The sequence below is a fragment of the Salmo salar genome, chromosome 22 (genome assembly GCF_965601325.2).
Source record: "Salmo salar chromosome 22, fSalSal1, whole genome shotgun sequence".
Taxonomy (NCBI): Eukaryota; Metazoa; Chordata; class Actinopteri; order Salmoniformes; family Salmonidae; genus Salmo; species Salmo salar.
The window spans coordinates 32,420,360-32,445,361 of NC_138312.1; the positions used below are offsets into that span (position 1 = coordinate 32,420,360).

General features: G+C 42.3%; 3 protein-coding genes and 1 long non-coding RNA gene across 4 annotated transcripts in view; 1 reads left to right on the forward strand and 3 right to left on the reverse strand.

Annotated features, from left to right (window-relative positions):
* Positions 1-7,116, reverse strand: part of LOC106583144 (uncharacterized) — a 32,559-nt gene extending 25,443 nt beyond the window's left edge. Inside the window, exon 1 of the mRNA XM_082967495.1 lies at positions 6,937-7,116. Within this exon, the coding sequence (XP_082823621.1) occupies positions 6,937-7,116 (180 nt within the window). The remainder of the gene's footprint in view (positions 1-6,936) is intronic.
* Positions 7,117-7,191: 75 nt separating this feature from the next.
* On the reverse strand, positions 7,192-9,032 carry LOC145862625 (uncharacterized). The gene is made up of 4 exons (XR_014382170.1): positions 8,842-9,032; positions 7,997-8,191; positions 7,849-7,919; positions 7,192-7,608 (listed from the first exon to the last, which is right to left on the reverse strand). It is a non-coding gene; the product is annotated as an uncharacterized LOC145862625 (long non-coding RNA).
* A 1,154-nt stretch (positions 9,033-10,186) lies between these two features.
* Positions 10,187-16,146, reverse strand: LOC106583191 (putative protein BRICK1). The gene is made up of 3 exons (XM_014167096.3): positions 15,697-16,146; positions 10,930-11,012; positions 10,187-10,806 (listed from the first exon to the last, which is right to left on the reverse strand). The coding sequence occupies exons 1-3, from the start codon at positions 15,812-15,814 to the stop codon at positions 10,780-10,782; spliced, it is 228 nt and encodes a 75-aa protein (XP_014022571.1). The 5' UTR covers positions 15,815-16,146; the 3' UTR covers positions 10,187-10,779.
* A 4,621-nt stretch (positions 16,147-20,767) lies between these two features.
* Positions 20,768-24,651, forward strand: LOC106583189 (ER membrane protein complex subunit 3). Its single transcript, XM_014167094.3, has 9 exons — positions 20,768-20,922; positions 21,578-21,734; positions 21,876-21,933; positions 22,035-22,128; positions 22,320-22,424; positions 22,716-22,797; positions 22,929-23,008; positions 23,550-23,632; positions 23,742-24,651. Exons 2-9 carry the CDS (start codon positions 21,580-21,582, stop codon positions 23,868-23,870), a joined length of 786 nt encoding a protein of 261 aa, XP_014022569.1. The 5' UTR covers positions 20,768-20,922; positions 21,578-21,579; the 3' UTR covers positions 23,871-24,651.
* The last annotated feature ends 351 nt before the right edge of the window (positions 24,652-25,002 follow it).

Here is a 25,002-nt window from a genome sequence, read left to right on the forward strand (position 1 = left end):
TCTCCCAGTGTCTGTTGGAAAACAGACTGAACCAGGTTTTTATCTAGAATTTCACCTGTGCTTAGCTCTTTTCCGGGTTTTTTTATCCTAAAAAAACTCCCTAGTCCTTACCGATGATAAGCATATACATAAGATGATGCAGACACCACCATGCTTGAAAATATGACGAGTGTAGTGACGGGGCGGTGAGTCGGAAGCAGGTGAAATGTTTTAATAAAACAACAAAACCAAGCACACGACACTAAAATAAGGCAGTACACAAGAACAATACCAACTGGTGAGTAAAAATGGGAGAGTGACATATAAAGGGGAGGAAATTATTAAGGTAATGGAGTCCTGGTGTGAATCATAATGATTCAGACGTGACGTGACGAGTGAGTCCATGCAACTTATTATGTGACTTTTTCAGCACATTTTTACTCCTGAACTAATTTGCCATAACAAAGGGGTTGAATACTTATTGACTCGAGACATTTACATTTTTCCTTTTTAATTATAATTTTTTTTCTTCTAAAAACATGATTCCACTTTCATATTATGGGGTATTGCGTGTAGTCCAATGACAAAAAATATAAATGTAATCAATTTTAAATTCAGGCTGTAACACAACAAAATGTGGGAAAAGTCAAGGGGTGTGAATACTTTCTGAAGGCACTGTAGGTGGGAGGGCATACAGGCTGTTGCCAATTTATTAATGCATAAATTAAACCACTTCAACCACAAAATGTTTATTCGACACTGAATTGGATATCTTTTTCAGGTGTGATGTCATTATGTCCAGCTGTTTTGATCGGCACAAGATAGTTAATAAATGGAAACGCACCCTAGCAGGAAATTGTCCCGGGACAGGACTCAAAATTGGGGGACGGTGGAGGCTAGCTACTTTCCTTGAGAAAACAGGGGAGTGAATTGTGGTAAGATCATATATTTCGTGGGGACGGTGGAGTGGAAAGAAGCTACAAGCAGGAACTTCTGTTATGAGTGTGGGAACTTACTGCCTCTAACTAAGTTGCAGGAGACAATCTTATGTTCCTGCTGTGAGGAATGGAAGAGAAGAGAGAGGAAGAAGGCATTCAAGAGAATGAGGAAAGCAGAGGTTGAGGTTGAATTTGATGAAGATGGCGATAGAAAGGTTAGATGGGAGGGGGCGAAGATGACTGGTGGCAAGTACAAATAGAGTGAGCAGTACACCAGGTCAAATTCTGGAGGTGAAATGGAAGTGAATGATGGCTAATGAGGGCGAGTGAAGTGGAAGGTGTGCTGAAGAGCTCGGAGCCTGAGTCATGCATCGATGGACATGATAAAGAAGAATCTGGTTCAGTAGGAGTGACATTTTCGGAGAAAGTGGATCCTTGCCTTTTGTCGGATCCATTTGTGGTTTCAGGGTGGGTGGGAAAGGAGTTTGGTGCAGTTGAGTCAGTAAAGGTAAACTGTAGTGGACTTGTGATATTTGTGTGTGTTTCTTCCGCCCAGAGGGAGCAGGCGCTCTGTGTCACGCAACTCAGGCAAGATTGGTTTCTTACTTTTCTCTTAGGAACAGGGCGCCATTGAAAGGAGTGATTTCTGGGGTAGCGTTAAATGCGGAGGTGGAGCAATTGAAGGTGAAGATTTCTAGTGTTTGTGACACCCGCTGTTTGGTGCGACGCAGACCTGGTGGTGAGCATGAGGAAGTAGAGGAGTCACTTTCTGTCGTTTTGAGTCAGAGTCTTTACCTGACAAAGGCATGTTAAAAGCTCTAAAAGGATAACTGATATATCCTGTGACTGCGGTGTTTCAGGTGCCACATGTATGGTCATGTTGCAGCAGTGTGTAGGAGGGAAATTTCAAGATGTGGGAAGTGTGCAGGAGGGCAAGGGACAGAGGAATGTGTAGTTTTGGTGGAAAAAGTTGTGTGTGTGTGTCAACTCTAGGGGTTGGTGGAGGTCAAGCATGCCATGATTATGAAGATAGTATATTTGGAATCAGGGGTGGATGGAGAACAAAACACACATTTTTATTTATACAATTTTTAAAAAGATTTTGGAATTCAAACTTCAATAGCTCTTACACAAAGCATGCCATGACTATAGCTAGGGTTCCATCCAATAGCAAAAAAAGAAACGTTCCTTTTTCAGGACCCTGTCTTTTAAAGATAATTCGTAAAAACCCAAATAACTTCACAGATCTTCATTGTAAAGGGTTAAAACACAGTTTCCCATGCTTGTTCAATGAACCATAAACAATAAATGAGCATGCACCTGTGGAACGGTCGTTAAGACACTAACAGCTTACAGACGGTAGGCTATTAAGGTCACAGTTATGAAAACTTAGGACACTGAAGAGGCCTTTCTACTGACTCTGAAAAACACAAAAAAAAAGATACCCAGGTCATCTGCGTGAATGTGCCTTTGGCTTGCGGTTTTGTCTCACCAGGGGTGATGGTCGGATTCGTGTTTATCGTCGAAGGAATGAGCGTTACACCGAGGCCTGTACTCTGGAGCGGGATCGATTTGGAGGTGGAGGGTCCGTCATGGTCTGGGGCGATGTATCACAGCATCATCAGACTGAGCTTGTTGTTATTGCTGGAAATCGCAACGCTGTGCGTTACAGGGAAGACATCCTCCTCCCTCATGTGGTACCCTTCCTGCAGGCTCATCCTGACATGACACTCCAGCATGACAATGCCACCAGCCAGACTGCTCTTCTGTGCGTGATTTCCTGCAAGACAGGAATGTCAGTGTTCTGCCATGGCTAGTGAAGAGCCTGGATCTCAATCCCATTGAGCACGTCTGGGACCTGTTGGATCGGAGGGTGAGGGCTAGGGTCAATCCCCCAAGAAATGTCCGGGAACTTGCAGGTGCCTTGGTGGTAGAGTGGGGTAACATCTAACAGCTTGAACTGGCAAATCTGGCACAGTCCATGAGGAGGAGATGCACTGCAGTACTTAATGCAGCTGGTGGCCACACCAGATACTGACTGTTACTTTTGATTTTGACCCCAACACATTTCCATTTCTGTTAGTCACATGTCTGTGGAACTTGTTCAGTTTGTCTCAGTTGTTGAATCTTGTTGTGTTCATACAAATATTTACACATGTTAAGTTTGCTCAAAATAAACGCAGTTGACAGTGAGAGGACGTTTCTTTCTTTGCTGAGTTTATATGGAGGGTGCTCTAGCAAACAAACAACAGAGACCTGAGGACACCATCCAACCTGGAACTGAGTGAGTAGAGTTTGGTCTGATGCTATTTTGAAAGCGAAGAAGAAAAATAAAGTACATTACAATGATATATTTTACTTTATGGCAAATGAATGCTGAGTTAGAGCTGCCAGGCTTGGAAAGACAGACCAGATACAACTTCAATTAGCACTGAGGTGTGAAGTAAAAAGTGTTGAGGCCTTTGGGCCCAACAAGTGGCAGGAGTCTTTGAAGCACCCTTTGAAGCCCCCTCCTGCTGTTCAAAGACCATCCACTGGCATTTTCTACAAGAAATCTGCCTCCAAAATCAAAAGCTTCTCCCAAGTGGGAGTGACACCTACTCCTGCTGCACTGCTGCTTGGATTCCACCTGGCGATCTGTTCACCGTCTGCCCTGGCCTGTCTCACCATCTGGTACAGACAACCCCACCACACTTCCCCCCTCTCTCCCAAGCTTTCGCTCACCTCCAGCACACACGCACTGTTGGGGCGAGTGACTCTGAACTTACAATGGATAGCCCCAAGTCGTTATATATTATATTTTTTTATTGTGCATTTTGCTATTTGCCTCATGACTCCTGCATGCTTTGTTGACTATGAACTTCCTTGTTTACCCAACCGTGGGACAGACTGTTTGTTCCCACACTCGGGACTCACTCTCTATTGGTTACACAGACTTTTGGCCTACCATCCCATTCTAACCACCTCTCGCCGGCTTTGTATTCATGTTACCTGATGAAATTGCTGTACAATATGATCTTGTTGCCATCTGATGCACATTCAGATGTCATAAATCAGCACTGCAGAGCTCTCCCTGTCCTATGGCGTGCCTTGATTGTATTACTGTTGATGATATCTGGTAATGTGCATGTACACCCTGGCCCATCTACTGTTGCTAGCCCCAATTCTGACTTGTGCTCTGATATCTGCTTTACTGATTTCTGCTCTCGTAAAAGCCTGGGTTTTTTGCACGTTAACATTAGAAGCTTATTACCTAAAATGGATCAATTGAAGGTGTGAGTTCACAGCTCCAATCCAGATGTGTTGGTTATTACTGAGACGTGGCTATGGAAGAGTGTTTTGAATACTGATGTTAACCTTTCTGGTTATAACCTTTTTCGGCAAGGCCGGTCTTCCAAAGGTGGAGGAGTGGCAATCTTTACCAAGGATTACCTTCAGTGCTCGGTAGCCTCCACTAAGTTTGTCCCCAAACCATTTGATTTGCTGGTTTTAAGCATTAAACTTTCAAATAGCTCTTTGTTGACTGTTGCTGGGTGCTATCGTCCTTCATCAGCACCAGCCCGAACACCACCTGCCCTAAGCTCTCTCCTGGCCCCTTACACTAAGTCTGAATTTGTCCTGCTAGGTGACAAACTGGAACATGCTTGAACCACCCAACCAAGTCCTTAAGCAATGAGACTCCCTAAATCTTTCTCAGATTATTACCAATCCCACAAGGTATGACTCCAAACACCCAGAAAAGGCTACTCTCCTCGACGTTATCCTAACAAATAATCTTGATAGGTCTCAGTCTGGTGTTTTCTGTAATTGTCACCACTCCCGCCGAAGTCGATCCCTCTCCTTGTTCGGGCGGTGTTCGACGTCACCGGTCTTCTAGCCATCGCCGCTCCACCTGTCATTTTCCATTTGTTTTGTCTTGTTTTCCTGCACACCTGGTTTACATCCCCTCATTACTCTACATGTATATTATCCCCTGTTCCCCCCCATGTCTGTGTGTGGTATTGTTTTTTTACGTGTGTGACGCTTCAGGCTGGTTTTGTCAGATAGCCCATACCTGCCCAGCTGATAGGTGCATTTAGCAACGCGGTATGTTATAACCCGGCGCTGGTTGGTTATTTGTACCATTTTTGTGTATTTTGTGCACTATCGCTTTGTTCCTTGGGCCGGAGTGTTGTGACACAGTTAATTCGGCAGTTTTTTCTCTGCCTGAATAAAGTGTGCCTGTTCACTCATCTCTGCTCTCCTGCACCTGACTTCCTTCGACCAGTTGCGCACACTTTGACAGTAATGGCCTTAGTGGTCACTGTTTTACAGCCTGTGTTCGTAATGGCTGCTCAGTGAAATGACCTGTCCTGATTTGTCAGACGCTTGCTAAAAAAAACTTTAATGAGCAAGCCTTCCTTCATGAACTGGCCTCTGTAAAATGGTATCGAATCAGCTTGATCCCCTCTGTCGAAGACGCTTGGACCTTCTTTATTTATATTTTCAGTGATATTGTTAATAAACACGCCCCCATAAAGAATATGATAATTAAAAACAGTTACCACCCCTGGTTCGACCGTGATCTTGCAGAGTTACTCCACCTCAAGAATTGCATTTGGCGAAAGGCTCGGCACACGCTCACACTCAGGCTATCCGGAAGACCAAGGAGCAGTTCTCGCTCTGTGGGTCTAACCCCAAGAAGTTCTGTAAAACGGTTGAAGTCCTGGAGAATAAACCCTCCTCCTCACAGCTGCCCATGTCCCTTAATGTTGATGATGCGGTTGTTACTGGCAAGAAGCACATGGCTGAGCTTTTTAATCACCACTTCATTAGCCTATTAGGCTCTATGCATTATACCGCCTCCAACGTTCTAATTTACATCCGATCGGGTTGATGACTTCCGGAGCGAGTTCTGCTATTGTTTTTATCATTACTTTACTAGCTATCGTCTATGCATTTCTGACTGAAATAGTTCGCAATGACTACGTTTAAATTACAGCCCCGCAAAGGAGGTGCTAATGAACATTGTTCAGTGCCTCTGTTCAGTTTCTTCCAAATGTAATGGTATTGTGAGCTTCCGTCGTTTCCCGGTCGATGTAGAGCTCAGAAAAAGGTGGTTGGTGGCAGTACGTCGTGACAACTTTGCTGTCACCAAACACACAAAGGTGTGTAGTACACATTTCGTCGAAAGTGACTTTGTTGAGGGAAAAATTGGAGGGCGACAATACCTAAAAAGAAGTGTTGTTCCTACGGTCTTCGCGTGGAACTGGCACATTCAAAAGAGACCTGGTGTTTGGGAAAGATGACTGAAACCTGCTCCGACTGAGGGGGATGAAGAATAAGGTGCGCTGCCTGTGGACTGTGCCGTCTCTGATCCGGTCCAGACCATGGGCCAAGCCAGTGTAAATGTACATGTGTTTATTTGCTAGCAGCAAAATAATAATTTGTTTATCTACGACATGTATCAATCACTTGTTTTGTAGTGAATATCAGTTTGTGTGGAGCTTGTATTGGCTTTAATTAGGCAATGAGTAACAGGGGTGGGGGAAAGAAATCAAGTAAACACAGAATAGCCAGAATTCAAGATTGAATACAATGTTAGAGATGTGTAATTGATTAACTGAACTGTTGAACATTTGCTGAAATACATTTTTTAAACAAATCTATTCTACTGTAGATTTCTTCACAAGAACATCAATACTTATTTTTCATAAAACCACTAAACTTGGCACCCATGCAGGGGATCCATTCAGGTGCGAGATAGACACTTCTGCAAGTAGTGGTAAAAAGTGGTCAACCTTCTCTCTTATAGTTTTTTAAACCTGTAGATCTGTATATATCCTTTCAACTAGGATGTCCTCCTGTGTACAGATGACAAAGTCACACCAGCTACAACCTGTGAGAAGGATTTGACCTTGCACCTGCCAGTAGTAAGCATGAGATCTCTTCAACTTCAGCTCTCCATTCTGTAAGGGCAGTCAACATAACTTGGTACATTTGGGCACTTGACCTCTAAGAGTCCAAAGTGTGGTCTCACACTGGGATCAAATATGATTCCATCTGGAGAGGATCCTAACCACGGAGCATCTGGGTGCACTACGAAGCCACACGGAAAGAAGTTAACATTCTTCAGTGTGCAGTACTCCTGTACAGCCACTGGCTCCATGGCTAGCCCCCTCTTCATCTCCATGGTCTGCATACCAGATCCCTTGAACATCCGCTCACCTAGGTGGTCAGCTGAGGTCTCTCCCCGGACATGGCAAACCTCTCGGAAACGAGAGGATGTTAATCTCATTTTCCTGAGCTGATGCCATTCCGGGCTGCTGCTCTGCTCCCATGTAGCAACCTCGACTTTATGTGACATCTCGTAGGTTGTCTCTGATGCCTTGAGGTGGAACTGCTCCTGATGGCTAAGGACGTAAGCACACTGGGAAGCCTGAAGCCTGTAGCCATCTAATGGAAGTATTGGTGGAGAAGTGGCATCGGCAATCTTCACAATTTCACGGGTCTTTGGCTGTGGAAGCTGATAGGACAGAACACTGCCGGCTTGCACTGGCCCAAGGCGGACTCAACCAGGGGCACGTCAGCTGACATTTCCATTGTTGTCACAAGAGGGGCAGTAAGTGGAGAAAAGCTGGAATACGTTTCTGAGACGTGGAGAAGGTCCATGTCGGGCATGTATCCATTGAGTGCTTTGTAGAGAGAACTTCTGCAAAACATTTTAAAACCTTAACATCAGGTTGGAGAGATTACTATGACAAAGACTCATGTAAATTTTCCAGAAACCAGCACAAGCCCGAAAGTTCAAATAAAATGAATTAAAATATACAGATTTATAGATTATATATTTACCCCGAGTCTTTGTCCCAAACATTTGTCATTATCATCTGGATACAATCACAAGAAAATGTTTTCTAAAATGTTTCCATTCTAGGAACCTCCAACTTACCTTATTCCATCAGCACACGAGTTAGTAGGTTTACGGAACTCTATCCCATCAACCGGACCTGGTTTCACACCCTAATTAACAAGGATTTACTGTTACATAGGCTGAATACTTTTCAGGTGCATTTTTTAATGGATATTGATAGACTCACAAGTGTTCTTGGCTTGTGCCAACGCTGTTCTGTGTCTGTGCAGCTGTGAACTGGTGGTGCAGCAGGAATGTTTAATTGAGAATTGTGCGCTGTCTGGTAAAGAAGGGCCACCAGATGATTGCACAGAGCACTTCCTGCAACACAGGAGCAGTGGCTTTGGACCACTATCACTGGTACGGAGTGCTTTAACACCATCTGTGAAGATAAGTGAAGTGACTGAAGTGAGAAACAAGAATGATGCGGCCCATAAATAACAAACATAGTAGTGTCTAGTCTTATTAACTAAGGGCTCATTTAACTATACAGGAATAGATTGTGTCTCAGTAACACAATTACCAAACACTGCATCAACAGATCTTAACAGGTTATTTGGTAAAGTGGGCAATTCTAAATTGGGATTGGGACCCATCATTAATATCTATCTACTGATAAGATTAAACGTTGACACTGTCTCCAACACATTTTGACCATAATGACAGTGTCTCACAGGAGATGTTTAACAAGGTCCCTGGTAGCTATCTATAACCTTTCCCTACTCTCATGCTGTGTGGCTTTTCACTCTTCCTCATGGACCTGTGACAGGCAGCCCTCACGGTGATCTCCCCTGTCAATGTATCTTTGTTAGATACTGTGTAGAAGACATGAATAACAATTATTTTTAGCTAGCAAATACAGCTAGCAAGCATAACTTAACCAAGCTAACGAAAATACACACATTCTCAGGTAGATTCTGTCAACGTTACATCATTTTACGAAGTAACTAGCTAGCTACAGTTAATAGTTAAATTAGCTAGCTAATGATTGTAGCTAGCTAACGTTATATCTGTCACTGACTTGGTACTCACCTTCATAGTTGTCTATGTAGCTTCCTATATACATCTTGAACCCCTTTTCATTCTTGCTAGCTGGAGTCTTTGAGGCTGATTTAACAATTCGATGTACATCATTAATATTAATTTGAGGCAAGTCCTGAAGACACCTAGTAAAAAACTGCGACATAGTGGTAGTAATGTTATATCGTCGATAACAACTAGACTGACCGGAAATGCCACACCGATAGGAAGTGTGTTTAGAACGTTCGATCATGGAATGTGCATAAGGGCTATTGGATGGAAACCTAATGATTTTTTTTTCTACACAGAATATAATTTCAAATTATTGCTTGATGAATACCTTTCTGATGCATTTCAGCACAGGAGGCTGGTGAGGGGAGAACGGCTCACAATAATGGCCAGAATGGAGCTTGTGCTTGATGTATTTGATACCACTCCACTAATTCCGCTTTAGTCATTAGCACAATCCCGTTCTCCCTAATTAAGTTGCCACCAACCTCCTGTGCATTTCAGTCATTTCAAACCATGTTTCCTTCAGATTGAAATACTATCAAAAGTACTATCAGGCTGATTTGTAATAGACTGTCATAGTCCCAATTAAAAAAGTAAACATTGGCCTTCGATTACATGAACATTTTTACATGGTGGGGTCACAACGTTTTTTAAATCAAAATGGGGTCGCAGGCCAATACAGTTTGGGAACCCCTGACTTACCAGTTAAAAAGTATTGCTAATGGCCTGGCTTCCGTAGCCTGCTTTATAACAGTAACAATTAAAATATCTTAGAATATTTCCCTCTGCTTCCTTCTTTAGTTTGGGCCGGCATACAGCTAACGTCGTTAGCTATGTTGTGATTCCCAAGAAATGTTTTCATAATGCGGATTCTAGAATATATATTCACATAAAACTGTCGCCAATTGGATGGAAACCTAGCTCCAGAAATCACTAGCCAGTTTTCCTGATGTTTTTGAGACAATCAACACAAAATGTGCATCTTAGAGTGCAACATGCACCTAATGTTGTGTCAAATATTGCTATCCTTCTGTGGTTGTGTGGTCCAATGATATTTGGTGAATTGACTGGGACACTTTTTGACCCTCAAAATCATTTTGACCAAAATAGATGTTAATCAGTCCCTGTGGCATGGAGAGCAGGACACAAATGTATGGCTGAGGGCAGCGACCAGAGGCTATATTGGCAGATGTTATGTGTATGGAATAACTATGAACAAATACAAGTTGGTCTTGATAGTACACAGCCTATACTATATTCCAGTAACACCTTCAACCAGCCATCTATGAATGCTATCCTTGAGCCAAACACTCTTTCAAGCCACTACATCAAAAACATGGACAACTTACTTTTAAACAGTTTATTACATTTCATTTGAACAATGAGGGAAAACACAATTACAACAAGTGAAAGACATAAGTAGAATGACCACAGTTAAAGAGCTGACTATTCATTTTGGCACTCCCTCTTCCTGTGGCTCAAATTATCCTGGCTCAGCCAAAGAGGAAGGATATTTCTGCAATGCATATTCTTTAAAATCTCCATAGGGGTGGGTACACTCCTTCACATAATCACTTTTGAATTAACCTTATAAAATAAACTTTCCCCTATTAGGATGTTCTTAACTAGTTTTGATTTGCATAAATACATTATGTTAGTCTGTGATCAAATAAATACGATGCAGAGCTAGTGTGCAAAGTTTAAGATGGACTCTTTAATGCTATCCATTGTAACATTGTGGGAGATGCTGTGGTATTGTAGTCACCATCCAGCAGCCAAATACACACAGTGTGAAGTGTCTTTTGTGGTCCCACAGACCAAATACAAAACTGTAAAAATACATAGCTAGTTAAAAAAAAGGACAAACATGGAAATGGTCACAAATGTAGTTGTCAATCCTCAGCCAAACTGCAACACCCAGTCCAGCATACCATTGGTTTAGGTCAATGTCTCTCCTTTTGTGACCTAAACAGAAAAAGGGGGTTAGAGAACACATTATGATGACATCCAGTACTGTACAGGCAAAACAAACTGGAAACATTTCATGTATTTACAACATAGAATTAGAGTGGCAATTCTGAAACTTACCCTTGCTTCAATGTACTCAATTCTCCGCTCTAATGCTGTCAGCTTTTCGTTCAGGGTGGCCAAACGAGACCGGCAGGACATATCTAAAGCAAAGGAAATATATGTTCCACATATTTTCATTTCTGATCACATCAATGTTACTCATAAGAAAATATGGTTAATTGACTTTGAATAAAATTGCATCAATATCATAGGTTATGAAGATAATGCACATGTTCATAATCTCCCAAGTGTAGGCTAACTATTGCACTGTAGTTCAATAATGCAATCAATTTGTCTCAATTGACAGTATGCATGGGACATGTAGGTACCAAAGTACACAGTGGCTAGCTACGCCCTGTCCCAGTATCTCTGCGTTAGAGATGTTGATGATGATGAGTATGACGTGTGTCCTCTAACGCCCAGGAAGCATTAAACTCCCATTAGACAGCTCTGCAAGTGTTATAATCAAGGGTGTAGTGCTGCCAGAGCACGGAGGAGCGGCGCTCCCTCACCTTTTTCAATTTGAGAATACAGAGCTGGTAGAACTATTTCTGAAAAATGTATTTGATAATTAAATATAATTTATTTAGTATTTACCACAAATTACACAACACGATAAATTGACAAACTAAACGTATGTATAGCAAACTAGAGGTAGGTAAATGGTGGTTTCTTCCGTCTTCTCTCCGGCAGTGGCGACAATGATGAAGATACGCATGTGCACTGCGGAGGCCCGACGGAGGCTTGACCAGTTTAGCCAACAAAAAAAGGATCATAAAACTCCACGGAACCCCTCTTGCGCAGTGGAACCCAGAACGATATGTGACCATTTGGCTAGGGTGACACCGTTCTGCCGAGGACACCCAAACCAGAGTGGCCGCCACAAAGCCCAAAGAGCTTGACCCTCCCTGGAAGTTCCTGTAGCCCTGCTTGGGATATTTAGCCTATTGATTGAGACGCAGGGCCCATTCTAGCTTGGTATGGCAGGGTGGGTTAATGTGAATTGGGCCATGTTGGAGATAATGCAATTAGGTTATAGTTTATTGAGATGCATGAATACAATACACCAAAAGCTTGATTTTTATGGCAGTTTTTTCTTCAAGTAGTAATGATTTATGTTCACAAATTGGTCAATAGATTTGATGATTTAACGTATGCAAATAAATTATGAATTGATAGTTCACCTCTGTATATTGTAAATGGTGTTCAAGCTAAATCAAATCAAAGTTTATTTATGATACAGAAGTGTAAACTGCACAATACAATGCCTACTCGCAATTAAAGCGCTCTCCTCAAACAGTGCAACGCTACTTGTATTTACATTAGGCTATAGCCTACAAATAACTATACCACGTAGTAAAATCAAATTGTATTTGTCACATGCGCCGAACATAACATTCACCTTACAGTGAAATGCTTACTTACAAGCCCGTAACCAACAATTCCGTTAAGAAAATACCTAATAAAAAGCAAAAGGTAAGAGAAGAATAACACAATTAAAGAACAGCAGTAAATAACAATAGCGGACCTATATACAGGGGGTACCGGTACAGGGAGAGGTTGAAAATGTTAGTGAAGACACTTGCCAGTTGGTCAGAACATGCTCGCAGTACACGTCCTGGTAATCCGTCTGGCCCTGCAGCCTTGTGAATGTTTACCTGTTTAAAGGTCTTACATCGGCTGCGGAGAGCGTGATCACACAGTCGTCCAGAACAGCTGATGCTCTCAAGCATGTTTCAGTGTTACTTGCCTTGAAGCGAGCATAGAAGTAGTTTAACTCGTCTGGTAGGCTCGTGTCACTGGCAAGCTCTCGGCTGTGCTTCCCTTTGTAGTCTGTAATAGTTTGCAAGCCCTGCCACATCCAACGAGCATCAGAGCCGGTGTAGTACGATTCGATCTTAGTCCTGTATTGACGCGTTGCCTGTTTGATGGTTCGTCGGAGGGCATAGCGGGATTTCGTATAAGCTTCCGGGTTAGAGTCCCGCTCCTTGAAAGCGGCAGCTCTACCCTTTAGCTCAATGCGAATGTTGCCTGTAATCCATGGCTTCTGGTTGGGGTGTGTACATACAGTCACTGTGGGGACGACGTCCTCGATGCACTTATTGATAAAGCCAGTGACTGATGTGGTGTACTCCTCAATGCCATCGGAAGAATCCCGGAACATATTCCAGTCTGTGCTAGCAAAACAGTCCTGTAGTTTAGCATCTGCTTCATCTGACCACTTCTTTTTTTATTGATCTAGTCACTGGTGCTTCCTGCTTTAATTTGTGCTTGTAAGCAGGAATCAGGAGGACAGAATTGTGGTCAGATTTGCAAAATGGAGGGAGAGGAAGAGGTTTGTACGTGTCTCTGTGTGTGGAGTAAAGGTGGTCTAGAATTGTTTTCCCCTCTGGTTGCACATTTAGCATGCTTATAAAAATTAGGTAAAACTGATTTCAGTTTCCCTGCATTAAAGTCCCCGGCCACTAGGAGCGCCGCCTCTGGATGAGTGTATGGCGGTATACAGCTCATTGAGTGCGGTTTTAGTGCCAGCATCGGTCTGTGGTGGTATGTAGACAGCTATGAAAAATACAGAAACTCTCAGCAGATAGTGTGGTCTACAGCTTATCATGAGATACACTACCTCAGGCAAGCAAAACCTTGAGACTTCCTTAGATATCATGCACCAGCTGTTGTTTACGTATATGCATAGGCCCCGCTTCTTACCAGAGGCTGCTGTTCCGTCTTGCCGATAGAGTGTATAACCCGCCAGCTGTATGTTCTTAATGTCGTCGTTCAGCCACGACTCGGTGAAACATAAGATATTACAATTTTTAATGTCACGTTGATAGGATATACCTGCTTTCAGTTCCCATTTATTTTCCAGCGATTGAACATTAGCTAGCAGGACAGAAGGCAAAGGCAGATTAGCCACTCGTCGCCTGATCCTCGTAAGACACCCTGATCATTTTCCACAAAATCTCTGTTTCCTTCTCCAGTGAATGACGGGAATCTGGGCCTGGTCGGGTATCCCTCCCGTCCGACTCGTTGTTGAAAAACTCTGTCTAATCTGAGGTGACTAATCGTAGTTCTGATGTCCAGAAGCTCTTTTCGGTCATAAGAGACTGTAGCAGCAACATTATGTACAAAACAAGTTACGAACAAGGCAAAAAAAACTAACAAAATAGCATGGTTGGTTAAGAGCCGATAAGGCGGCAGCCAACCCCTCCGGTGCCAACTTCCAAAAAGAAGTCGTAAGACTATTAGGCTATACTGCAACAACAAAATAATCATGAACTGGCCGAATGGCAGAGCTATGATTCAGCTATCCTTCAGCACCACAAGTTGGTTCAACTTCTCTACCATCATTGCTCGATCCTTGCGCTGTCCTTTCAGAACCACTGGGCAAGTCCCTTAAGAACAAATTCTCATTTACAATGACGGCCTACCCCGGACGACGCTGGGCCAATTGTGCGCCCAATCACAGGCGGTTGTGCCTGGATTCGAACCAGGGACTGTAGTGACACCTCTTGCAGGATATATGATTTGATTGAAACAAAATACAAGAAAAGCTAATAGTTAACACGAACTGTGCTAATTTGCTCACGAAACAGTAATTCAAGAAGATCGAAATGCATAGGCTATTCCCATTAAAATAATTGAGATCAATCAAATTATCGAAACTGCATCTGCATGTCACCGGTAAAATTGAAAGAATTATCGTTTACAATTGACAGCGATGGCCTATTTTGAAATTAACTTGGTGTTTGAGGGTATTAAAAATATAAAATGTTGAAACTGTGTGGGCATAGGCAGACGTTGCAATCGTATGCATATTCTATAACAGGGCTCCCCAATCTGTTCCTTGAGAGCTACCATCCTGCAGGTTTTCATTCCAACCCTAATCTAGCTCACATGATTCTAATAATTAGCTGGTTTATAAAATGCATCAGGTTAGTTACAACTGGGGATGGAGTAAAAACCTACTAGAGGGTAGATCTCCAGGAACAGAGTTGCAGAGCCCTATTCTATAATATAGGTTTACTCAATACATTACATCGTCGGTACAAACTATTATGCACCGCCAATGTCAAGAGCTGTTGTAGTCTTCCGACCTGTGCGGATGCATGTACATTTAAGTTTGAAAGTACATACCGGCCTTAACGGTAGTAAATGGATAGTTACTAAGTGATACTCATTTGATGAGTAAGGAAAGTATTTTGACGTTAACGCTCGCTTCCTGGGCGTAGACGAGACATTTCATATACTCATCGTCGACATCGCACAGATACACCCCTCCTTAATAATGCAAGTTCACACTCGTTGCAAGCTGGTGCTAGCGATCCATTTTAGAACACACAGATTCAAAACCAGGGTTGGCTCACTTCATCTTATGTTAAGTTTCTACTACAACATGTATTTACAAAAGAAACATACTATCAATACATGCTCCACTGTCTGTTTCCTGGCAATAATTACAATTTCCTATTGGATGCTTTCTTATCGCACTGTATCGAGTCCAGTCAAATCTCATCGCAATTCAGCTAGCAAGCGCAGTGAACCCGTTTCATCAATTGCTCGATAAATTAAACGTTGTAGCCATAACATTGCAAGTATAATTCTTAACCCATGTTATACATAATAGTAAGAGAGTCGTACTGCAGGTATATTATTGCTGTCTTGGATGGAAACCAACTAACGTACTACGTTAGCCAAGAAGAACAGCAGGGCTGGACGTAGGTTAGGCCTTCACATTGATAGCCTTTTTGTTACTGTTGCCAAGTCATCTAGCTACTGAGTACTTACCGAAGGAATTTAGAAAATCTGCTATTTTCTTGATACTGCTCGTGATAACCTCAATGTATTCTCGATTTGCCCAGTCTTGGTGGATCTCCCTCTGCACAGGATCTTCTTGACCGGCCATTTTCTCTGTTTTGAGGAAGCTGTGTTAGCGCTAGCTACCAGCAGGTAGCGACAGTTCCCTGAAAAGTGAACTACTTCTTTGGTGGGATTTATCGGCATCCAACTTTATGGTGCATTATCGCTGCCTACTGTATTGGAGGTTGGGCCAGAGACGGGGAGAAACTAAATCCTACCTGCCTGCCCCGTTTCTCTTAAAATATTAACTATTTGAGACTGTATCTAATGACGTTCTACTCAATATACTCTTTAAACGAATGTCATGTATCCCCTTCATATTAGATCTATGCCTCTATTTCCCTATTACTGCCCACACTATCAATACATGCTCCACTGTCTGTTTCCTGGCAATAATTACACTTTCCTATTGGATGCTTTCTTATCACATTTAAAGTATTATTTAACCGTTTGTGTCCCACCCTTAATCTTGTAAAAAAATAGCCTCTCTTCTGTCCCTTCCTGCAATCTTTCCTGTCTTTCCTCTGTACTTGAAATAAATGCCTGCCCTTAGTATATCTATTCCGCTGCTCCTGCCATCTCTGCACCATGACTGTCCATATCAGACTTTTTGTCTCTGTCTTGCTAATTGAAGCTACAACATCAACATCCCCACTACTAAGTGCGTGTTTAGCCAGTACATCAACTGCCTCATTCCCCTCCACCCCCACATGGGCTAGGACCCAAGTAAATCCTATCTGTATACCCATCGGTCTAATCCTGCTATGGGTTTGTAGTACATCATAAAGCAGGTCCTGTCTGCTATTTGAGCTAAAGGACTGCAGAATCATCAACAATGCACATGAATCAGAGCAAATAACTACTCTGTCTGGCTTGACTTCCCCCACCCACTGCAAGGCCAACAGTATGGCCATCAGCTCTGCCGTGTATATATAGACAGATGATCTGTAATACGTTTCCTGACTGCCATCCCACATTCCTGCACTACAAATGTTGATCCAGTATGTCCTGTTCTTGGATCTTTTGAAACATCTTTGTAAATGGCCACAAAATCCTGATACAGTATCCAGGCGTCTATTAAACAAATCAGATGGATCAACTCCCTCCCTATCTTTCCCGTAATCTCTCCAACACTTCTAGATCAAATACTGGAGGCGGGAGTAGCCACGGTGGGTTCACAGGAATAGCTACTGTTGGACTAAACTCCCTTCCATACAGTCCCATCTCCTTCGCCTGGATATTACACACCCTCCCGAAGCTTGTGTTCTGTCCTCGCTCATGTTCCCAGCATGCCTGTAAAATCCCTTTCACAAGATGAGACACCCCATGTCTTGGGCTCCTGAGTGGCGCAGCGGTCTAAGGCACTGCATTTCAGTGCAAGAGGTGTCATTACAATCCCTGGTTCAAATCCAGGCTGTATCACAACTGCCCGTGATTGGGAGTCCCATAGGTACAATTGGCCCAGCGTTGTCTGGGGTAGGCTGTCATTGTAAATAAGAGTTTGTTCTTAACTGACTTGCCTAGTTAAATGATTAATTGCCAACTGCTGTCTCCTAATCTGCAGTAGCATATCCCTCATTTCCACCTGTAGTGCAGACACTGGGGAGGTCAAACGCCACTCTACATATTCTGAGTCCTTGCCCCTGTATGACACCTAACCTTTCCAATGAGGTTATACTGCCATAGTCTATTACAGATCGGATCAGTACAAGATACACGTTCCCCAATAAGGAACGCACATCACATTTAGCACCTTCTTACACTTTCCCACCACTCTGTGTGTTCTGCCCAGGTCAGCCTAGTGTCAAAGTACACCCCAAGGAACTTGAAGGCCCCCACCCTCTCCAAGTTTCTCCCATATAAGTTCAAGCATACCTTGAGGTATGCTTCCTCCTGGTAAAGAACACTGAGTTTTCGCTACAGAGAATCTGAATCCCCACATTATTGCCCACCGGTCTACCACAATTGCTTCCTGTATCTTCCTGACTATGTATGGCACATTTTTTCCCCTCTTTCATAAGGCCCCATCTTCTGAAAACAACAACCTCCTAACATCCGGCCGTACCTGACAGTAAACATCATTGAGCATGATTGAGAACAACAAAGAACTAATCGCGCTCCCCTGTGGTGTACCTTTATCCACCAGGTAGCTGCCTGATAGAGACTTCCCCAATCTCACCTGGACAGACCTTCCAAACAGGAAATCCTTTATCCAGTTGTACGTTCTTCCTGCTACTGCCATAATATCAAGCTTGATTAACAACCCCTCCTTCCACATCATATCATACGCCTTCTCCACATAAAAAAAGACAGCTACAAACAGTCTCCTTGTTCACTGAGCCTTCCTGACCTCTGCATCTAATCAGAGCACTGGGTCCATAGTTCCCCTCCCCTTCCTGAACCCACTCTGATGTGGCGATACTAGCCCCCACCTAGCCTTTCTGTAATCATACTTTCCATAACCTTACATACAGTAATGTTAAAGCTATTGGCCGATAGCTTGTTTGCCTCATTGGGTCCTTCCCTGGCTTCCGGATTGGTACCACTACTGCCTCCTTCCAGCTAACCTGGTAGTTTCCCCTTCTCCCACACTCTGTTGTACAACACCAATACCTTATCCTGTGCCTCTTCACTAAGATGGGCCAACATAACATAGCACACCTCATCTTTCCCTATTGCCCTATCATCTCTGCCTTGGTAAATGGTGCATTCAACGCATCATTTAAATCAAGTCAAATTGTATTAGTCACATGCGCCGAATACAACAGGTGTACACCTTACAGTGAAATGCTAACTTACGAGCCCCTAACCAACAGTGCAGTTTCCAAAATTATGGATGAAATAAGAGATACAAGTAACAAGAGCAGCAGCAAAAAATAACAATATATACAAGGGGGGGTACCGGTACAGAGTCAATGTGCGGGGTCAACGGCCAGTTGAGGTAGTATGTATTTGTAGGTAGAGTCATCAAAGTGACCATGCATAGATGACAACAGAGTGGCAGTGGTGGGGGGGGGGCAATGCAAATAGTCTGGATATCCATTTGACTAGATGTTCAAGAGTCTTATGGCTTGGGGGTAGAAGCTGTTTAGAAGCCTCTTGGACCAGTGTTATTTGCCTCGTAGCGAGCATAGAAGTAGTTCAGCTCGTCTGGTAGGCTCTTGTCACTGGGCAGCTTTCGGCTGGGCTTCCCTTTGTAGTCTGTAATGGTTTGCAAGCCCTGCCACATCCGACGAGCGTCTGAACCAGTGTAGTACAACTCGATCTTCGTCCTGTATTGATGCTCTGCCTGTTTGATGGTTCGTCGGAGGGCATAGCGGGATTTCTTATAAGCTTCCAGGTTAGAGTCCCGCTCCTTGAAAGCGGCAGCTCTAGCCTTTAGCTCAGTGCGGATGCTTCCTGTAATCTATGGCTTCTGGTTGGGGTATGTACAGTTGAAGTCGGAAGTTTACATACACCTTAGCCAAATACATTTCAACTCAGTTTTTCACAATTCCTGACATTTAATTCTAGTAAAAATTCCCTGTCTAAGGTCAGTTAGGATCACCACTTTATTTTAAGAATGTGAAATGTCAGAATAATAGTAGAGAGAATGATTTATTTTAGCTTATATTTCTTTCATCACATTCCCAGTGGGTCAGAAGTTTACATACACTCAATTAGTACTTGGTAGCATTGCCTTTCTGCCTGCAGCTATGGAACCCTGACCTGTTCACCGGACGTGCTACCTGTCACAGACCTGCTGTCCCAGACCTGTTCACCGGACGTGCTACCTGTCCCAGACCTGCTGTTTTCAACTCTCTAGAGACAGCAGGAACTCTCCTGCTGTCTCTAGAGAGTTGAAAACAGCAGATACTCTCAAAGATCGGCTATGAAAAAGCCAACTGACACTTACTCTTGTGTTACTGACTTGTTGCACCCTCGACAACTACTATGATTATTATTATTTGACCATGCTGGTCATTTATGAACATTTGAACATCTTGGCCATGTGCTGTTATAATCTCCACCCGGCACAGCCAGAAGAGGACTGGCCACCCCTCATAGCCTGGTTCCTCTCTAGGTTTCTTCCTAGGTTTTGGCCTTTCTAGGGAGTTTTTCCTAGCCACCGTGCTTCTACACCTGCATTGCTTGCTGTTTGGGGTTTTAGGCTGGGTTTCTGTACAGCACTTTGAGATATCAGCTGATGTAAGAAGGGCTATATAAATAAATTTGATTTGAAATAAATCCCTACTAATAAATCCCCCCCCCCCCCAAAAAAAAGAAACATCCCAAGCCCCCCAACCCATTAAACTTTATATCATGCTGAAACAACCCACCCTTGGGATTACTCAGCATGTCCACAACCATTTCAACAGTAACATCTGTTACCCCCAATAAATATTTGGCTGTATCCCCAATAACCTTCAACCTGGAATTTATGCTTTACACAACCCAAGTCATGTTAACCTTTACAATGAAAGCTACGAAGTTAACTTTATTCACTATTAAAGTATCCTTTGTCTCAGCACCTTCATGAGCGCAAGACTTCTGAACAGGTCTCGAAACCATGCAAGGACCAGCAGAAGCACCAGCACTGACATTAAGTCCACTTAGTACAGGAGCAGCCATGGAAGCGCCATCATTCCAAACTGTAGTTCCACCAATCTTTTTTACATCCCTTGCATACGATATAGAATCAGTCATGATGTATCTCTGAGCCTCTCTCTGCACGTGGCATCCACTAAATGTTGCACTATGTTCCCCCATCACAATAACAAGACTTAACCTCCACATTGCTCCCACATTCACAGAGAGTTCTATATGAAAGTCACATTAGCGGTTAATTAGCGGTACATTTTTTAGGGTTAATTATAGGAGAATATATTGATAAAAGTTACCGTGTCCCATAGAGATTTGCACGGTTATCAAAACGTCACGTCTGGGTAAACCTACACGAAACACAGACCTTGCATGAGGTAGTTCTAAAATCCCCTACGGAAAAATGAATGGTGCAAAAACGATTGGAACCATTTTCGGGTTTTACCGCTAGGTTTTATGGGTATTATGACGCGTCCACTGTGCCGGACTATAGACAGTACTTTAATTAGCATAGCAACGCCCGAGATATGTAACCACGACACAAGTCTTTGCCAAACGAAATAGCTACATTCGGTAAGATAAACATCAAACACGGCAGGGTTTTGTTTCCTAATCGGTTGAATCGTGTATTAATAGCTAGCTATAGCGTCCTTCAACCTACTCATTCGGCTAGCTAACAGTCAGTAGTAGCTAGCTTGCCAGCCAGCTCTTCTAGCCAGCTAAAGTACTGTTATTCTCTGTTTTTGGCAATTGGCAAGAATCCCAAGATGGTACATGTTAACAGTATAAGTTATATAGTTAGCTGGCTAGTTGTGCATTCACAAGTAGCTTGCTATACGACCAAATTGACAGTAACGTTCTGGCGCGTATTTGATCTAGCAACTGTAACGAGCTAACATGGTGGTGCCAGTGAATCAGTCAGTAAGCTAAAATATGCGATTCATTGTTCGCTAGCTAGCTAACGTTAGCAACTTTGGGAAACAGGAGTATATTGCTGCACTGTCCAGTTTGTTAGACGCCAAAATGCTTGTGCAATGCATTCACCAGGGCCCGGTTTCCCAAAAGTATCTTAAGTTAAAGCTAAGTTCGTCGTTGGGAAACCGGGCCCAGTTCTCTCGAAACATAGTGCTGATATTAACTTACTTCCATTTTCAAGATTTTGTCATATCAGAAGTTATTCCTATGATACCTGCTCTTAAACATGTTCTCTGTCTTATCACCTTGCTAGATATGGCTGAGCCGGAGCTTCTGCTGGATTCCAATATCAGACTTTGGGTGGTCTTGCCCATTGTCTTCATCACTTTTCTTGTTGGGGTGATTCGACATTATGTCTCCATTTTGCTTCAGAGTGACAAAAAGCTGACATTAGAGCAGGTATCAGACAGGTAAGGGTATTGTAAGCATGTAGCCCTGCCTAGATGGTCTGTGCATTGACCGTTTATAAAAAAGTATTTCAGTAGGGTAGGGTTAAAGTAGAAATGTCTTACCGTAAGTTTGTTTTTGACATATTCCTCTCCAATATTCAGCCAGGTTCTCATCAGGAGCAGAATTCTCAGAGAGAATGGGAAGTACATTCCAAAACAGGTGAGATCAATGTTGACCATAAAACACTGACATGCACTGTTTGACTCTTCAAGTGTAGGCTAGTTGCACTCAGACTTTGAGAATTCTCTCTTTTACTTCAGTCATTTTTGATGAGGAAGTTTTACTTCAATAATCAAGAAGATGGATTCTTCAAAAATACCAAAAGAAAGGTTGTTCCTCCCTCCCCAATGACAGGTGAGCATAAGAGAATCACATCATTCCTTCTCATAAAATCCTATTCTCATACCATGATAGGCAGGTATTGGGCCGTGTATCTCTATTAAACCCTGACACATGATATGGAGCATATTATTAGCGCACCAATTACAACTCAGTTTGTTTGCGATTGTACTCTGTAAAGCTACACTAACTGTTTCTTTGTCCAGACCCCAGCATGCTGACAGACATGATGAAGGGCAACGTGACCAATGTTCTTCCCATGATCCTCATCGGAGGCTGGATTAACTGGACCTTCTCAGGGTTTGTCACAAGTAAGTAACATCCTCCTCGCTCACTGCACTGAGACTGGGTTGTTTGGATGATGATTGTCACTAGAGTGCTTCGATATCAACTTTATTTTATGGTACAGAAATTTCCAGGTATTTACTAAGAAATTGCATGGTAAAATTGTTATTACATAGAAATAACCTATAAATAACAGTAGTATATAATTAAGTTAGTTTCTTTGCTATAAGCAGTTTATTCAACATTTGCACAGACTGTGGTTTTATGTAAATTGCCAAACTTACAATGTTCTCTAACTATTTTCTTGTTCCTCACAGCCAAGGTTCCTTTTCCTCTCACCCTGCGCTTCAAGCCCATGTTGCAACAAGGAATCGAGCTACTCTCACTTGATGCATCCTGGTTAGTTGAGGAAATACATACTTGTTAAATTATCTGAGTTCCGTGAAGTTAATATGGTAATATTGCCTCTGAGTCCTTTTGCTAGTGTAAGTATTGATGAAGTATAACCCCACCCTCATTTATGTTTTAAGGGTGAGCTCAGCGTCGTGGTATTTCCTGAACGTGTTTGGGCTGCGAAGCATGTACTCCTTAATTCTAGGACAAGATAATGGTAATTTTCATCCAACTTCATAATTCAGTTTAGTTTTTCCTGCAAAGGTTATTGATGCATGTGTTTCTGTAAACTAGATGTGACATTACATTTTACATTTACATTTGTCATTTAGCAGACGCTCTTATCCAGAGCGACTTACAGTAGTGAATACATACATTTCATTTTCATTTCATGCATTTAAAAAAAAAAAAAATTTGGAATCATAGTTTACAGAATCAAATACTTAAATACTTACAGCAGTATTTGTTATCAAAAGCAATAGACAGAAGGTCATTGACCTGATTTGAGGCAACAACAAATCATTTGGAGAATTGCGACTTCTAGTAGGCAAGCTGTCTTGCCTTGATTTGATAATAGGCATGTTTGCAACCATTCAGTGTCATGTCAGCAGCAAGGCTGGTTATAAATGGAACATGATTCCATAATGTAAACTATGTTGAAGTGGCAGGCCTCCAATTCTTCACAGTCCTGGTTTTGTCACTCTAAAGTGATATGAAATAACAAGAGTGTTGATGCTGGTGTAATGTGACACATGCAGGTGCAGACCAGTCCAGGATCATGCAGGAGCAGATGAGTGGTGCTGCCATGGCCATGCCTGCAGACACCAACAAAGCCTTCAAGGTAGAGTTGTCTACTCTTGATAACATTGACTTACTCTCCATGGTGAATTAAATTCCTACAGGTCCCAGCAGAATCATCTGACAGACAGATGTTTATTTCCCCTTTTTAGGCAGAATGGGAAGCACTTGAGCTAACTGACCACCAGTGGGCACTGGAGAATATTGAGGAGGAGTTGATGAGTAGGGAACTGGATCTGGATGGAATGTTCAGTAAGGAGTTACCAACGGGTATCTTCTGATTGCCAGTTCATTACTGCAGGGAACCTGCCACTGGACAACATTTTAGTTTTACTTAAAGTGGCTGACTTTGAGTTTTTATAGGAAATGACATAGAGAATGATGTCTACATTAATTTCAGTGCCATCATTGTCCATTTAACTTTAATTGGAGATTAGTAGTAGACTAATTAACAGAAAACATTATAGTACCAAGTTCAATTAATACTTTTAACTATTTGGAAGATTCAGTGTCAGCTATGTAAAACTCATTACAAAAAAGGATTATAGTAATGGAAAAACTTAGAAATAATGTATTGTCAAAAACAAAACATTTAAAAGGTGAATGAAAATGTGTTGTATCACCACTTTGAATTATGTTTGACCTTGTAGTCTGATTCTACCTATCTGCGATTTGTTTGGTCATACTTGTTGGTTATTTGTGAGCTTGTCGTAAAAAAAAAAAAAGAAGAAGAAAAAAAGGTTTTAATATTATTAGTAACTCAACTCATTTGTAAGAGTTGGCTCTTAGCAACATAAGACAACTAGGCATTGAATTAAAAACAACAACAATTAAACATGGTCATTGCTGATGATTAAATTCCAGTTAACAATCTTTTATCATTCCTCTTTGAGTTTGTTTGCAGCATCCTGTCATGGCTGACATGAGGCAAATCTAGACATTGGGTGCTGGAAAACTACTGTTTGTGATAGTTTTATGCAATGTGTTATTTTTAATATTTATTTCTCCAATTTATTTTTAACATTTCCCTTGTGCTTTTGTATAAAGACTGTTTTGACTAAATCGCAGTGGAGTTTTATTCCCTCTTAATTGCAAAGAGACACACGGAACCCAGTTGTCATGGCAACGGCTTGGCACCTTTCTGATGACAGCAAACACTGAAGGCATCATTTAGCTATCTGACTGTCGTGAACTTTTAATCTAAGAAAATTAGAAGCAAAGTATTTGCAAAGTATTTGCCCTCTACCGTCGAGCTCCAGCAACTTTCTGCGGTTTCTACGAGATATCACAGCCACAAAGTCAAAATTGGTTAGGGTTAGGTTTAAATATGAATTTTAAGAAAATTTATTTAGAAAATAGGGGGGTTAATGACTTTGTGGCTGTGGTAACTAGTGATGACCCCCCCCCCCCCCC